General features: G+C 33.4%; 2 protein-coding genes across 2 annotated transcripts; one reads left to right on the top strand and one right to left on the bottom strand.

Moving 5' to 3' along the window:
* The first annotated feature begins 2,532 nt into the window (after positions 1–2,532).
* Positions 2,533–6,754, top strand: LOC21391075 (probable 2-oxoglutarate-dependent dioxygenase At5g05600). The gene is made up of 3 exons (XM_010103124.2): positions 2,533–3,530; positions 3,983–4,313; positions 6,143–6,754. Exons 1-3 carry the CDS (start codon positions 3,028–3,030, stop codon positions 6,389–6,391), a joined length of 1,083 nt encoding a protein of 360 aa, XP_010101426.1. The 5' UTR covers positions 2,533–3,027; the 3' UTR covers positions 6,392–6,754.
* A 7,458-nt stretch (positions 6,755–14,212) lies between these two features.
* On the bottom strand, positions 14,213–14,734 carry LOC112092511. The gene has a single exon (XM_024168909.1). The coding sequence runs from the start codon at positions 14,732–14,734 to the stop codon at positions 14,213–14,215; it is 522 nt and encodes a 173-aa protein (XP_024024677.1).
* Between the last annotated feature and the right edge of the window lie 2,993 nt (positions 14,735–17,727).

Here is a 17,727-nt window from a genome sequence, read left to right as displayed (position 1 = left end):
TATTTTCTTAGTCTCGAAGTTTTTAGATTCAAAAGTCTTACAATCGTTTATAGAAAACTAAAAACAAGCTATCACAATGTAAACTACCATATAGTTCCTATATTGTTTTTCCTTTGTTTTGTTGGTGATACATACACCTTTCACACAGATTACTTCTGTTTTCTTCCAATATTTATTGAATGCCCACAAAAAACAAAAGAATTGGATTAAGGAATACGTCAAATGCATATCTTGCAGGATTATATATGATAAAAACATGATATATATTACCGACATAAATCGAGCTGAGCAGTGAGCATATATATATATATATATATATGATATAGTATACCAACAACAAATTTTGCTTAAAAACTGGTCCAATTTGTACTTTAAATATTGTCGTTTAATTTCCCGGACGAGGTCATTCTCATCGTCGTTTGACTGTATTCGTAGTATTCACATAGAATCATAATGTAACGAAGCAAATATAATTAAGGGTCATTTACATCCAATATTCTTTCGTGTGCAGTAATTATATATCTATATATATTGTGTAGACATGTGTGTACGGTTTTTTTTTCATTTTTTTCTTTCAGCACTTAAGCACTAATCCATCGGGAGGTTAGGGCCGGAAGTATCCAACGTTTCTCAACCCTGTAATCGAACTAGTTCATATATATATATATATATATATGTATATATTTACATATATACTTCAAGAAAAAACATGATTAAAATTTTTCTATCTCTGATATTTAAACCTAAACTTATATTAATATATTAAAAAGAACTAATACATATCCACTAAACACCAATGGAACTGGCCGCAAATGTTGGCTTAAGGAAAAAGGTAATTAATTCTTAAGGCCCATCCAAGGTGGAACAGGTCACACTATCTAGCTGCTTCTTTTATTGTCATTATGAGATTACTTGTTTTTGGCTTTTTAAGGAGAAAAATATTTTGAAAAAGGGAAAAAAAAATAGTGGAATAGAAATATATTTATTTAATTATTTTGTAATTTGATGCATACGATATTAACAAAACATGACCAACATGTTTCCGATTTACACTACTCAAACAAATTTAATATGTATGTGCACATGTGTTTATATTGAAGATTAATTAACGTCACAAAATGAATAACGGGTGATTTTTAACATTTTAAATGACTTTTTTTTTTGGCTGAAAATATGTTAAATGACTTATTCTTATCGAATTATAGACTAAAGATCTCAATGCCGTTTTTATTATATTTTATTGTTTTCCTACCTTGAAGATATTCTCTCACTCTGATTGAATAATGGAATTTAATTTGAGCCGGCAGAGAAAAAGAGAGTAATTTCTAATTTATCTCTTTTTATAATAGAATAGTATTTTGATTGCTAGATTGAGATCATCAACCAGTATATTATGCCTACTTTTGTACTTTGTTTTGCCGACTGATTTTCGTGTACTAGGTCGCTACCCAATACAATTTTATTTCCAAAAAAAAAAATCCATTTAGTTAATCTAATTCAAAAATAAACACCTTCGAACTGTCAATCATTCCTACAAAACAAATTAGAACTAAAGTCAGCCTAATCACAAGTATTTATCTTAAATAGCTTGCTACGTTTGCTTGCACAATTGAAACATCACGGATCGCTAATAAATTAATTAATACAAGGCGAAAAAAATAACATTATTCTTTTATTATTATTATTATCATTATTATTAAAGAATTTAGAGGCAATTAATTAAATTAATGAAGGGTGGTAGCTAGTAAATGACCAAGTTGATCACGGCGCCGAAATGGCCTGGGGACCAACCTAAGATTGATCTTCCAAAGGCTAAAGACACACGAGTTATACATGGCCCAATTGGTTCATCTAAGTTGTAGAGTATGTTTCTGTTCTTTGTCTTTTTTCTTCTCTGTCGGCCTGTCGTTTTGTGAACCTCATCAAGTTAAAGATAGCGTTGGCGGGTAGCGATACGACGATATGACTCAAAACTCACATGAAATTAACGGGTGTAAGTTTACTATAAATGAGTTTAGATCATAATCGAATTGACATGATTAATACGATTAATAAATGAGTTGAGTTAGGGTTGACATCCTAACATGAATTGACATAATTAACTATATGTGTCATCTATAATTTAAGTTTACATGAGATATTAAATACAAATAATGTAAATTTTAATATTTATAGGTAAAATTCATTTATAATTTTTTATAAGAAAAGATAAATTAACCAATAAACATGTTAAACATGTCTTCACTGTATTAAATAAGTCATTATTATATTAGTTATTTATTCAATATATTAATTTAAACGGGTTATACAAATTGACACGATTAACACAATTAATAAATGAGTTAGATTTAGATTAACATTTTTAACACGTTTAATAAACATATCGTGTTTAATTTAATATTTTTTAACACGATTAATAAACGAGTTAATACGAACACAATCTACTAACACAAATTGTCACCTTTAGGTAAAGACACCATCCTCTACCACACGACCGCAGTACTATATACTCAACAAAGTACTCCACAAAACCACACAACCAAACATCTCTCTCTCTTCTCTTCTCTTTCTCTCTCTTCTCATCGCTTTCTCTCTCTCTCTTATCTATCAAATGCATAAAAGTCAGTTATTCCCACACATTTATTTCTTCATTATATAAAAAAATATCCCCACATATTTCACGTTTTCTCTTTCATGTCCACCTCACTCAGCCATTCCTCACCCCTTCAAACTACCACTCCCCTCACTCTTCCCCACTTCCCTCTCTTTCTCTCTCAACCACACACGAACATAGATAGATACACTCATACACAATTCACTTTTCCTTTTTTTTTTTTTTTTTTTTTCTTTTTTGGGGGATGGGTTTTCAGGGAAAAGAATCTTATAATCCAAGAATAAGTAGCTATATCGTTACTATCTAGCAAGTAGGTTTTTTTAGTTTCATCGTACATGTCAATAAATTCCATATCTACCTTGGAATTGCAAACTGTCTGAAAAACAAAACCCAAAATTCAAAACAAAAAAACCATGAAGAACTGCAATAACAGCCTACAAGAATGGCCAGAGCCAATCGTCCGAGTCCAATCCCTGTCGGAGAGCGGCCTACCTTCCATCCCCGACCGTTATGTGAAACCCGACACCGAACGACCGTCGTTTGACTCGTCAAACGACGCCAACATCCCCGTCGTTGACATGAGCGGCCTCTACGGCCACGACGACGTCGTTCGGACCGCGACGCTGCGGATAGTGTTGGAGGCATGCCGCGAGTGGGGATTCTTCCAAGTCGTCAACCACGGCGTCAGCCCCGAGTTAATGGACGCGGCTCTCGGAGTTTGGCGCGATTTTTTTTATTTGCCGATCGAAACCAAGCAACTCTACGCCAACTCGCCGAGGACTTACGAAGGCTACGGCAGCCGTTTGGGAGTTCAGAAAGGCGCCATTCTTGACTGGAGTGATTACTACTTTCTTCACTATCTTCCCTCCTGTTTGAAAGATTACAAGAAGTGGCCTCACCTTCCTCCTAATTGCAGGTACTTATTTATATATTCTCTATTATTGGAGTCATACGTGAATTTACCGCTAAATAATACATGTAACTATGACGTATTACGTATTATTTGAGTTAGTACTTTTTGCTACGTTTTGTTATTTATTTATTTATTTTTTGGACGGGAAGATCTATAAGTTTCGTCCGAATTAAAAGTTGAAGAAAACGTGACAAAATGTAGCGAAATGTGTAAACTGTGACGAAATATCTCAATTTGCGTGGGTGATATGCTACAATGAAATAAGTGGAAAATGACCCTTTTTTTTTTTTCCCTTTTTCTCTGTTGTGGTGGAGATTTAGTGGACGTTTAATTAAATGGATCTAAAATCATAATTCAGAATTATTTTTAAATTATGCATATTTTTTATAAGAAAAAATACTATAAAAAGCTATGAATAATAATTTACTGAAATAGTTTGATAATTAATGAAACAGAGAAGTAATTGATGAGTACGGAAGGGAAGTGGTGAAGCTGTGTGGGAGACTCCTACGGGTATTATCGGTAAACCTTGGACTAAAAGAGCACTTTCTTCAAAATGCCTTTGGCGGGGAGGACATAGGAGCATGTCTAAGGGTGAACTATTACCCAAAATGCCCTCAACCAGAGCTGACCCTAGGACTGTCGTCTCACTCGGACCCTGGAGGGATGACCCTGTTACTACCGGATAACCAAGTCACGGGCCTTCAAGTCCGAAAAGACACTTCTTGGATCACAGTCAAACCTGCTCCACACGCTTTCATTGTCAATATTGGTGATCAAATTCAGGTGACAATCAATTTTCCGCTTTTTCCCCTTTTTTTCCTTTTTTAGTTCTTTTTTTTTTCTCATTTTTTGGGATATACGGGTTTCTTTTATTTTTATGGATTATTATCCTTAGAGTGAAAGATCGATGTTTGGCTGTGAATGTTCATGCACCTTATATAAGCACATGGAGGGGTCATGTTTTGGTGGGATAGCTATTGTTGTGTGGGAAACGAAATTTCACCGTCAACAGCTATTATTAATAATTAACAGTTATTCAATTTTGGTGTTCAAAACCTTGAATTCACATTTGGCTATATATATGTGTGTGTATATTTTTCCCATTTATTAGTTGTGGTATTGTTTGTCTTCTGTTTCTTGACAAAGCCCAAAAACAGTTGAGTGCATGAACAATTTTTTTTTTTTTTTTTGGTCTCTTGAATTATCCATATATCATGCTTCTTAGCACATGCATTACGGGGAGTGGGAAAAATTATTATTTCTCATTAATTTACTCACTTTTTTCACCTCTCTTTTTCGGTGGTGGTGAAAGGAAAAAAGAAAAGAAAAACAAGTTCAATATTAATTACTTTGTGTCTTTTTCCATCCATTAAATTTGTCTATGGGAGGGGCCAACTTCCCTTGACTGCTTTCAAGTTTAATTTAATTCAGTTTGCAAACTAATGCTTAAGCGCCAATTGCCAAGTTGATCTTTCTTGAGTTGGCACATATGGCCTCTTTGGCTGTTTGACGATAGACCCTTTAATGTAAAGAATTTTTTAGGTTCTTTTTAAATGCAAGCTGATAGAAACAGGATAAACATGTATTGCTAATTCATACTTGGAATCGGATAGGATCTTATTTTTAGTCTACATACATACATACATACATATATATAAATATATATATATATATATGGAAAAATAGGAACAAGAGGATAAGGTCCTTCATGTTCATAACCATATAATTCCTGACCATATATCCTTTTTTTTCTTATTTTTGCTTTCAGTTTTTCCGAAAATCAACCTTTCCAATTTCCAAACGTGCTTGAAATGCATTAAAATAGCAACTATATGTCCTTTTTCCAATTTCATTTGTGACTTTTCTGGCGCTAGCTCTTAAAATCACTGCAATATGTTGTTTCCATGTGAATAAGAAAGGGAAAGGAGACAAATAATTCTTAGAGTGCATGGATTTAAATTTTTACATTTTACTCTTGATTAATATATTTTTTTAGTCAAATAACTATATTAATAAAAAATAAGAAGTAAAAATTCATATCTATACACTCTAAAAATAAGTTCAATAATTTTCTCACATAAGAATAGTATAATTCTTGAAAGGGATGCTTTCCCAAGTACAATTCTGCATTTGAATAATAATAATAATAATAATAATAATAATGATAATAAAGCCTATAACCTAGCCGATAGTTTCTATCCTTGCCCATCCAAAAATAATCTAACCCCACGCAACCAAATTAAGTATTTCTTATTTATCCCCCGTTCACACCTACCATGCACAATTAGTACATATACCCAAGAGGGCAATTTATATACTAGGTCATTATTATTTTTTTTAACCAAAACTTGTTTATCAACTCACACATACAATAGTAGTATGGAGATGCTTTATTCTTTTTTTTTTCTTTTTTATATATCTAAGTTAGGGGAGGGGGACACAATACAATAAAATATCAAGATTTCAATACTGAATCATCAGTTGACGCATTCACGCACCCAACCAGTTGTGTTAGTTTTAAATGGCAAGAGATGCTTTGTTCAGTTTTTAAACAAAATTTGCTAAGCAAACAATTTAACTAATCATATAATATTGTGCATGGAATTTTGTAGGTATTGAGCAATGCAATATACAAGAGCGTTGAGCACAGAGTGCTGGTAAATTCAGGCAAAGAGAGGGTATCACTTGCCTTCTTTTACAATCCAAAAAGTGACATTCCTATAGAGCCAGCCAAGGAGCTCGTGACGCCAGATAAACCAGCACTATACACACCCATGACATTCGATGAGTACAGGCTTTTCATCAGATTGAGAGGTCCCCGTGGCAAATCCCAAGTGGAGTCACTAAAATCTCCTCGGTGATAGTGACAAATCATTTGAATATAATATTATGATGATTATTTTTTTTTTCTGGGAAATCATTTGAATATAATAATATGATGATTATTTTTTTTTCTGGGGAAATATATTTATATATTGATTTATATAATTGACAACGATTTTATTCGCTGTAAATGTAAATAAAAAAAGCCCCTTTTAGTGGCCGTCATTGGGTTAATTGTACATCATGTAATCGTAAAAGGGTAATCGTGAAAGGGGATTCACATGGCCTAAAATTTAGATGAGGGTCAATGTGAAAACATAGTGTAGAAAGAGATATTAAGAATATTGAATGAGTACTCCTTGTTCGTGATTTGTCAATTATGAATGTTTGGAATTGGTGGGTGATGAGAAGGTTATTTACCGATAAATTAAGTATTTTTAAGTTTATATATTTATAAGTCTTTAAACATTTTTGTTAGTTTAATGTGCTTTTGGTGTTCTTTTATATGAAAATAATAAAATGAGACTTAATGGTATTTTGGAGTAAAATATTGGAGCAAAAAGCACTCAAGGCCACACAAGGGCCCTCTTGGGCAGAACCACCTGCGCGGGCGCACCACCTGAGGCGCGCGCCCGCACCACAGTGCGCTTGCGAGCGCCACTAGCCGTGTGGCCGCGCCACCGAGGCGCGCGGATGCACCCTCCTACGTGCTGTTGATGAACTTTGGGCTATTTTTCAACCCTTGATCAATATGGATGGCTAATTTTGGACCCTTGGATGAGTTTGGCTAAGATTTTCTCCATGTTTGAGCATACTTAAACAAAAAAAAAAACAAAAAAAGCTTAGTTCCCAACTTTGAGAGGATGAGAGGCACAAAAATTTCTAGAGAGAAGAGCTTGGAGTTGGATATTCATGAAAAATGCTTGGGAGAGATTCTTGAAGAGTTGAAGGCTTGAAGCTCATCTCTACAAGAGTTTTCTCTTCATTCTCCCTTTTTCCTTTTCTTTGTAGTTTTTTTAGTTTTTATTCTTAAATTTGTGATTTTGGTTGCTAGACTTCGTATTCTAGGGCTTGATGTGGCTTTATTTGAACAATGTTTGATTATCTTGTCAATTGTTATTTTAAATTTCATTTTAATTTATTTATGTTTCTCTATGCTTGATGTTTCTAATTTATGTGGCCTATGAGTTAGATAATTTTAGATTGTGATTTTGATGCTCGAGAGAGATTGATTTCATAGTCCGGAATTGGGAAAGATAGTTTAGGTTGTTGTGAGTCTGGGAGGAGATCAACACTTAGATAATCTCGTTGAGAGTCTATGATATTGTGAGACCGGAAGGTGATCAAGACCTTGATTATCAACTAGGATTTTGAATGTTGTGAGGTTGGGAGGCGATCGACATTTGAATTCTAATTTAAAGGCTAAACTTAATGAGTGTATGAGTAAACGGGTTAGATAGAAATATTGATTTGGGTATTCATGCATATGATTTCGTTTGATGCTCACGAGAGGTAGCGAGGTTAGATTCGAACCTTTGATTTATGAATTGAGTGGAATTGGCTAGCAATGGTTTGATAGGATGAACATAGGAATGATAAGGTGAAGTTAAGTAATTAGTACATTTGTGCATAAAAGTTTTCATAGTTATTTTGTTTTTGTATTTATATTTGTTCTAGTTCTATTTTTATTTCACTAAGTTCAGTTGCCTAGATAAAGTTGAGTTACAATAATCGCAGTATTTAGCGGTAAGTTAACACCCAATCCCTGTGAAGACGATGCTCACTCACATTATACTATCAAAACTTGATACTATACGTTTACAGGTGAATAGTGAGGTTCATGTGCCCCACTTAGAATCCATTGATCGCGGCTGTAAGTGTATTAATTTGTATTCATATAGGCCATTGGAGGTGACAATATATTTAATGTTAATTATTTTCGCAACTAGATGAATAGATAAGTATACTTAAAGTATCTACTAATTATATACATACTAGAGTAGTAGTTCGAAAGTTTACATTTTATACGTACTAATTTTTAGATGTATAAAGGCTTAAAGTTGCTTCAAATTTTAACAATATATGTAATGTGTTAAATATCTAGATAATTTTTTAACTTCCTATATTATTTATAATTTAAAAATCCTTCTAATTATATCCTTTTTTAATTCTCTAAGAAACCAATCTACTATATATAGAACCCAATTGAAATAAGTTTGATGGATGAAGTTTGTAATATTTCTACTCTAAATATATGCGTGCTTGTTAAAATGCTTCTTCACACGAAAGGGATATGTTAAAAAAAAAATAGTTTTTGAATTTAAGACTAAAGAACGTTTCATAATTAACACCAGTTATATGCAATATTGTTTCTTGAAGTAGGTCAATGACGTTAAATGAAGGGGAAAAAAAGGTCAGGAAAGAAAAGTCGCAAGTGGAGACTTTTTAAAAAAAAATTGTGTAGTTTGAAACTGAAATTTCAATTTACATATGTGTGAATAAACGTATTCACACAACTGATAGATAGACATATTTCTATTAGTTCTACATCAGTAATCATAGTCATAACGTAGTGAGTCATGTTCCACAATGGCTTATTCATATAATATTGCATATAAGGGACAGGTCGCATCTTTCTAGTCTAAAAGAAATTAATTTAAAAGGGTAAAATTATTTGATTATAATTATATAAAGTAAGTATATCGTCTGAAGCACGTCATCTAACAAGACTCTTTCTTCTTTTGTTTTTAATTTCTTAATGTAAAAGATTGTTCTAGTTTCTTAACTCATAAAAGCATCGTCATTTAATTATCTAATAATAATATGTATATATATCTAATTATATATAGATATGTCACTTTTATACAACCGCTTTCACTGAACCCTATTCACGTCTTTAATTAATTTAGAGCTTTATCTATTCTACCACTAAGATATATTAAAAAAAAAAAACACAAGAGCTAAATGCGTGATTATCTTTTTCTCTGTTTCTTTACTTGCTTTTTAATTAGTGATGGAGTATATGTTGATTTTTATATGCATCAATAATGGTTAGAAGTCAATGTCAACTGTTAAGGTTCCTTTCGAAATGATAAACAACTAAAATAAGTCACATGTTTTATTTGTGTAGGACTTTTTTGAAAAACAAATTCCCGTGTAATCAAAATCCAAGAATCTAATGATTTTGTCTAGCAAAGAAATAGTCTGAACGAATCCAAACCTATCAACTGATCGAGAAAATAAAATATATATTAGTTTTATGTATAATTGATTGTTGGTTGGATAACCTAATGTGGTTTTACATCATGCATGGCTGTAGTAATTAATTTAGTTTAGTAGGGTTTTTTTTTTTTTTTTGTGAATATAGTTAATTAGTTGGTATTTTTGAAAGTCCGAACATTATTTCTTTACCAGTCTCACTTATGTTGTGTGTGTGCATATACGTATGGTTGTGTGTGTGTGTGTGTGTATCATATATGAGTGGTATATTTGTGTGTGTGTGTATATATATATATATATATATATATATATATATATATCCTGAGCAGCTCATCAATGATGTACGTATAGTAGTTATATATCCTATAGAAAACAAGTAAAAGATATTTTATTAAAACTTTTGGTTGTACCTGTAAATATTTTGATTTCTCCATTATGCGGCTGAGGTGTCCTCTGCTGACGACATTATAAGGAGGGAGAGAAAAGATAGAAGATCTGATTTGGTATATGTACTACTTGGAATAAGTCTAAGAGAATGAAAGAGAGCAAAACTGGACAGAAAGAGATATATATTTTTTTCTTTTTCTTGCTATGATAATATGATATATCTAAATCCGAACCCTAATATAAGTATATAATTAAGAACAGCACCCAGATCCTTTTTTTTTTTTTTTTTTTACTTTGTAGGTTTCTGTCTTTTTCGAATCCTCGTAAGGAGCAACTTGGATGGGTGGTTGGTTAGTTACATTTTAGTTTTAGGACTTTTGACTCTTATAAAACATGTGTCTAATTTCTATTTCATAAAATTTTATGTTAGATCTCATATCTTAATATGCACACACATACACATTTGTGTTATTATTTTTCAAGTAATAATTATGTGTATAGTGTACCATGATTAATTAGGGCATTGTTACTCTGCAAAAAAATAAAAATAAAAATAAAAAATAGAAGTTTTTAGTTTGTTTTCAAAACTCTCCACAAGTACTAATTAATTTCCATGTCTAACTAACAATTAATGGTTGAAATTTTGTTCACAGAATTTTTAATATTGAACAAGCAATCACAAATCATTATTCCATTTTTTTTTCTTTTTCATGTTCATTTTTGGCTGCTTAATTTGTTTTCTTATACTGTGTACTTTTCGACAATATAAACACAATCCTCATACGTATAAAACAAAGATAGAAGGGATCTTACCTAATACAAATAATATGCGCGCGCATATATATATATATATATATATATATAAGCTTGGCTTTATCCACGACTTGTTAGTTTGATTTATTATTCAATCGATCAGCTCACGTTGCTTGACTCTGCAGCACCTACCTTTCACTATCGACAAGTATTTGGCCACTACTAATTACGATAAAATGATAGTGAGGCAAGCAACAGAAACAAACAAGTGTCAATAATCATTATCATAAACACAACAAAAATAGTACTATATGATCAATTATATGATTTATCGATTCGAATTATTCACCTATATTTACAAATAATATGACTTGATCATAATCAGTGTACTTTACTAATATCACCTTTAAATGTCGTTTTATTTTGTAACTAATAGATCATCGTGTAATCTTCTTATGTAGCCCCGTTGTTGCTATCGTCAATATTTCCTTGATACATATGCAGGCTAGGATATGTAAAAATTAGAAATTAACTCGATTAATATGATAAATATTCTATATGATATTTTTGGGGCTATGATATTATTTTATATATATTCAATATTCATCTTTAGTCGATAATCCGCTTACGTTCAAGAAAGTAGGGATTAATTACTTATGGATTATTTAGTATATATACTAAAAACTTAAACTATAATTCTCTTACAGTATTTTTCTCTCATAAAAAATTTGAATTAAAAAAATTTTCACCAATAGTTCTCTCATAAAAAATTTGAATCAAAACCCAAATCATAATAATTTAAATACACGTCTCAAACAGACTCTTATTGTCCAAAAAAGAATTAGAACTTTTACACGCATATAATATATATTTTATATTTACCCTAACGATCATTGGGGTATAGATTAAGCAATTATATATTGGGAATCGATTATGTTCGCTACTTTATGGAATTATCAAAGACCGAATAATCAGGCAAGGTTCATGCCTTTACTTCAGCCATATCAGGGATTTCTCTTCTTCTTTTCTTTTCTCTTTTCTTTTCTTTTTCTTTTTTTTTTTTAATTTTAAATGGTTTTAACTTCCAATGGGCATGCAGAGAGAGATGTGTTCTGGCGAGGGCGAATGAATGGATCAACAGTATGCTGAATGATATGCATATGCTTTGACTAGTTAACAAAGAAAAACAAAATCGCTTTCAGACAATAAATAAAGAAATAAACAAAAAAATGAAAGCAAAAGCCAATTTTATCTTTGATTATGAGAATTAACCTCACAAACCAAAAAGTTTGGCAGTTACCAACATTGTCAATAAGATAATAACAAAAGATTAGAGCATGTTATAATTCCCAAATCAGTAACTTTCTTAATTAGCAAGCGATATATATATATATATATATATATATATATATATACACACACACACACACACACACATACATATTCTTAATTAGAGTTTCTATCCCGATCGGAATGACAGATTTTTTAAAAGAAAATCATAACAAATAACAATAAGGTAATTCCGTAATTGATTCATCAAACGAGAAAAAAAAAAAGTTAATTATTCAATTATTATTGTCTTTTAAAGGAGTAATTAACTAAGTAGTGGGATGAGAGGGACCACGGCACCTGTTTGGAATAAAGTGTAATATGTCAGCCTTCAGAAATAAGATAAACCAGATATATTATTTTGGTCAAAAGAACAAACGTGCACAGTGAACTAACTAAACTCGGCAAATATAGCACGTTTTATTTCTGCTCTCTATTGAGGTCGGAAAGAAGTAGGACCATATGTCGAATCTCTCTTTTTTTTTTTTTTTTTTTTTTTTTTTTTTTTTTTTTTTCAGATGAGTGGATTATAAAAGCTTTGTATTCTTCAGTATTGAAATCTCACCTGATCATGACTCAGTACTCACTCTTTCTTTCTTTGTTGTGTTTTTGCTTTTAGCTCAGTCTAGTGTCTCGCTTACAAGCGAAAACAAAATAATTGTGTAATTATCATAGTGGGTATCTAAGAAAAAAGAGACAAATACTACTTAAAATGTATGAGTCTTAGATTTTTTAACTTTTCACTTAATTAATACTTTAATTAAAGAAGTATTAAATTGGTTAAAAGAGTATTAATTAAGAGTTAAATGTAAAAATCTTAGAACAATATGTTTAAATGGTGAGGTCACCAATTTTCTCTATAATGATATGGCTCTCTTATCTATTAGAAGTTCGACACACTATTTTTTCGAAATAAAAAGACAGATTTACGAGAATAATTGACTAGCACTTTTAGTTCATATATGGACTGTGATTCAAGTAAATGTGAGTGATGATAGATAAGAATGTAAGGACATCTAAGGACGGAGCTAACTAACGCCCCAAACATGGGATGTAAGCCCCGGGCTCAATTAGCTCCTTTTGGCCCTTCTATTCATTTTTTTAAAAAATTTATAATTTTACCTTATTTTTTCTTGTTTTGTCCCCATAATTTCTAATTCCAAATTTTATTTTGAACGTTCTAAAATATTTCATTTATACTCTTAAATTGATGTAGAATTTATTACTTTGTCCCCTTAAAATTTTAATTCTAACTTCTATGCCAAATTTTTAAAATTTATATTTATATCCTTAACTTTCACTTCTAATTATAATTTATTCAAAATTAATTTAGTTTAAAAGTTTTATTTAACTCATGCTCCCCAAAAAAATTGAGCTAAGGAGGATGATGGTAGAAAAGCATGGCCAATGAAAACAATTGAAGAACAAAAGTGGCAAATGTGTTTGTTGTACCAATTGCCGTTGTCAAACACTCAGGGGTTGTTCTTTTGCAACAAAACTCAGAAAAAATCTAAACTCAAGTTACAACTTTATTCAAGTTCACGTTATTTTAAGTTCCAACTTTATTCAACTTTACTCAACTTTATTCAAGTTACAACTTCAACTCAAGTTATAACTCAAATTCAACTCAAAAACTACACTCAAGTCACACTCCAAAAGAATAGGCATAATGCAAAGCTTTCTTGAGAGGTTAATCAGTTTGGGACTCAAATCACTCGCTAATTTTGGTGTTTAAAAATAGTGTGTAACTAAACATATTTTAACACGTTTTCTAAAAAATGAAATGTCTTTTAACCAACTTTGTCATGGTTTATTATTTGAGTCAATTAAGGGTGCGTTCGTTTCAGCGATTTAAAATTCAAGATTAGAGTTAAAAAAATGAGTTTAATTGGAATTGTATTTGAAATTTGAGTTGTGTGTTCACTTGGATAGTTTGTGAATGTTGAACTTGAGTTTTGTGTTCACTTTGACAAAAACATAACTCTAATTTTAGCAAGTATTGACATGGATTTTTTTAAAGAAAGAAACCATAAACGCCTACATTCATAAATAAAAAAAGAACGTCCATAAGTTTAGCATTACAAACTATTAATGGTGTAAAATTGGGTAAGCAAATACATAACAAACCCATATTAATAAGGTCGTTGAAAATGCGAAACAAATATATGTAACTACCGATTACGATATGCTTCCAATGCCCCCCACATGCTAGCAGTCATCTCTTCCCTCAAAATATTCATTGCTCTACGATTTGCAGAGTTGTGATTTTGTTCAGTTGCCCGATCAGGATTGTGATTCTGATTAACATCTTGATCCGCATTCTCTAGATCAATTTCAGTAACTAGTACTCCGTCTCGTGTGTATTGGTTTAGTAGATCGCCGTTACGGTTGTACATGTGTATGAAATTGTGAAGCACGACACAAGCAATAGGAATTTGTATATGTTTCTCTATTGGGTAATTATTTATGCACTTCAATATGCGGAACCTTGCTTTCCAAACACCGAAAGTGCGCTCAATAGCATTTCTTAGGGACGAATGCGTATAATTGAACAACTCACGCTGAGTTTGAGGATGGCCACGTCTTGCCCTATACTCTTGAAGGTGATATGTGCTCCCCCGGTACGGCGCCAAGAAACAATTGTTGTTCGCGTAGGTAGAGTGTACAAGGTAGTATTTCCTTATATTATCCATTACAAATCAATAATTAAGTACGGACAAATCTTTAGTGCTATCAAACATTGTATTGGAAGCAATTGTCATAGTTAATAGAGGATCCCTAAACTGACGATATTGCTTCTATATCGAAATGTATAGCAGGGATCATTGTTCACATACCGGGCGGTGAATTTGGAAAATTTTTATCCGATGTCGCTGTTGCGTCCACAAGAACGCGCGCATCATGTGCAGAGCCCTCCCATCCAGCTAAGATGTAAGTAAACTTCAGGTCAAATGAACATACCCCTAACACATTTTGAGAGTAAAAACCCTTCATGTTCCTTCATACTTCGGGGTTACCGGGTGGTGGAACACAAGGGACGTGAGTCCCGTCAAGAGCTCCAACGCAATTCTGTAATCAATTAACAACAACTATTAGCAATTACGTCAAGTAAGTCGATAAGCATATGACTCCGTCCAATGACATACCTGAAACCATGGTAAATACTTGCTTCCATTCACCGCAATGACTAGATCAGTAATGTTAAAATTCGGGGGTGTTATGAAATCATGGCACATGTTATATATTGCAGCCAATACTGCCTCGAAGTATTTGGAAATGGTGGATCCAGAATGCTGCCATTAGTCCTGTGATTCCCTATTGCTTTGGCTTTGGGACACAATTTATAGGAAGATAAAAAGCTGCTCGTCCACATTCATATTCCTAGTGGGTCTCAAATATCCTCTAACTTCTAATAGTTCACTAAGACACTTAAAACAGTCACTGCTCATCCTAATCTTATTCTGAATTATGTCATCGTGGCCATCAAGCAAGTAATCAACACACATAATACCTGTCAACGCAGAGGTGTGCTTAGGTCGAGGTGGTTGTCTTTCCATGTATGTGTGGTAATGCCAGAGGACAGCCGCGACGACAGCTGTCTCAATTTCATCATCAGAGTCATCGCTCAATGTGTTGTTAGGCGACGCATTCGAAGGCCCTCCATTCCACATTATGACCTGTTTGCCAAATATGTTATACTATAAGTTACCTGTACAACAAAAAGGTAGAAATTGGGCAATAACATTCTTGCAAAGTATTGAAAAGTCGCTGAGGGGCAGGTGCCCATTTCAGAACAAGTGAAGTCTTTAATGCAAATTGCAACATGTCATCATGACATAAATTGAAAGAAAACGTAAATGAAGCAATAGTTCGGAAGTACATCGACTCAATAATATCAATACAACATAGTTAAAAAGCACGTAAAGAAAAATTGATAAAGGACCGATAACTCGTAGCTAGTCGTCATTGGTTTCTCCACCAAAAGGACCGGAGTTAGGTGGAAAACTAGGCACGTAATAGGGTGGTTGACATTGAAAGTTAGGGGTTTGGAGAATAACATTTGCCGGCATGTTTTGGAATGGTGGATGTTGTGGCTGCACGTTAGGAGGCCGTTGAGAAAAACTAGGTACTTGTGGTTGTTGGCTAAAGAAGGGTGGTTGTTGGAAAAAGTTGGTAAAGGGCATGTAGTTTGGAAACGGGGGTTGCATGAAGTTGGAGGCCATGGCTGGATTAGGCATCGAGAGAGGCTGGCTTGTTTGATTCATTTTAGAGTTAATAGTCCTCGTCACGAAGAAAACCCTTTGCGTCTCTGTCATATCCACGAATAGTTATTGCATGTGCGGATACCACACAATGGCCTCTAAAAATGTTACAACACTCTCATCATCAAGATCCATCCCCTTGACAAGCACTTGACACTGCTGCAAAACAGAAGGTGTTCTAGGAGTCTGATTCCCGTTGAAACTTGTTGCTTTGCTACTATTTCTACTTTCTATAGATGCCACAAGCCGTCCAATGAGTGTCTTAGCCTCTGGATCGCCAACCGGACATTTGTGACTGCGTACAGACTTCTTTCCAATTGCCTTAGAAGAGGACACAACGTTCAAGCCTTTCCTGGCATTGTTCAAACCATCTTGCATCATAGTGACAAAATCGTCGTCGCTGCCTAACGACTGCGATGTCGCCCCCCTTCACCTTCTTCATCTGGGATGGGGATGGTGGCCACATGCTCGGTGGTAGGTTTTTCCAAACCCTTCGCAAGACCCCCACTTGCCCGGGTATTGCCAAAGGCCTCGTAGTACAGGTCAAAATTTTTTAGGGGCTGCTTCTTTGCAGCATTGGCCCACTTCTTGTTCTGTGTGACAAAGAACAACGACATAAGCAAGGAAATGTTTAACACATGTCCTAAGTGATGCTAATAACTGGAAAAAAGGAAAATTGAACGTCTGCAATTTTCCTTAGCAAAATCATCCTAATATTTGTTCGTACATGTCACAGCGCCCGTTACAGGATCCCAACCAAGGCATGTGTTTGTGTGTAGCATAACCTCCTTATCGAACTTGGCTTTTAGATGCACTTTCATCTGTTGAACCTTGGGCGCCGTAACCGGATCCGTAAAATGTTTTTGTAGTTCAGTAGCCCACTCTTCCCAAGTTTTTTGGGCTGGTTTCCTACCGTGGTATTTACAGTTATACTCTGCGAGGCGGTGCAACAACTCTTCCTTCTGCATTTGATTCCAATGAAGAGCCACTTCCTCATCCTCTCCCCCTCTCGGCATCTACCACCACACACCAACGACTATTAATGAAATTCAAATATGTGACACTTGACATTATTGGTTCAAAACCTTGTTTTTGGGCCCTTGTTAATGCTAACCGTGTTGTGAACAACCTATATGATTCAGATATATGAACGAACCCTTAAAATAAACATCCCATAGTAATTATGCATTTCAAAAGTTAAAATCTCACTCCAAAGGACAATCATGAAAGCGGAATATTGCAAGGGCTGGGTCACTGTTAGTTCATGAGTCGGAGTTTGCAAATGAATAAGAAAATGGGGTTGCGAGAGACCGTATATATTACCACACCAACCCAATATATAAACACAACTGTATACCTTAATTAGCTTTAGTCGAAAAAAATTTAAAACACAAGCACTCTACACAGTGAAGAAACAAAAGAGA

This window comes from Morus notabilis, unplaced genomic scaffold (assembly GCF_000414095.1).
Source record: "Morus notabilis unplaced genomic scaffold, ASM41409v2 Scaffold997, whole genome shotgun sequence".
In the NCBI taxonomy this organism is placed as follows: domain Eukaryota; kingdom Viridiplantae; phylum Streptophyta; class Magnoliopsida; order Rosales; family Moraceae; genus Morus; species Morus notabilis.
This window is presented reverse-complemented; position numbering and strand designations above follow the sequence as displayed.

Coding starts and splice junctions, on each gene's coding strand:
- LOC21391075 (XM_010103124.2), top strand. CDS start 3,028: ATGAAGAACTGCAATAACAGCCTACAAGAATGGCCAGAGCCAATCGTC. Junction 3,531..3,982: donor CACCTTCCTCCTAATTGCAG/GTACTTATTTAT, acceptor TTAATGAAACAG/AGAAGTAATTGATGAGTACG. Junction 4,314..6,142: donor ATATTGGTGATCAAATTCAG/GTGACAATCAAT, acceptor GGAATTTTGTAG/GTATTGAGCAATGCAATATA.
- LOC112092511 (XM_024168909.1), bottom strand. CDS start 14,734: ATGGATAATATAAGGAAATACTACCTTGTACACTCTACCTACGCGAAC.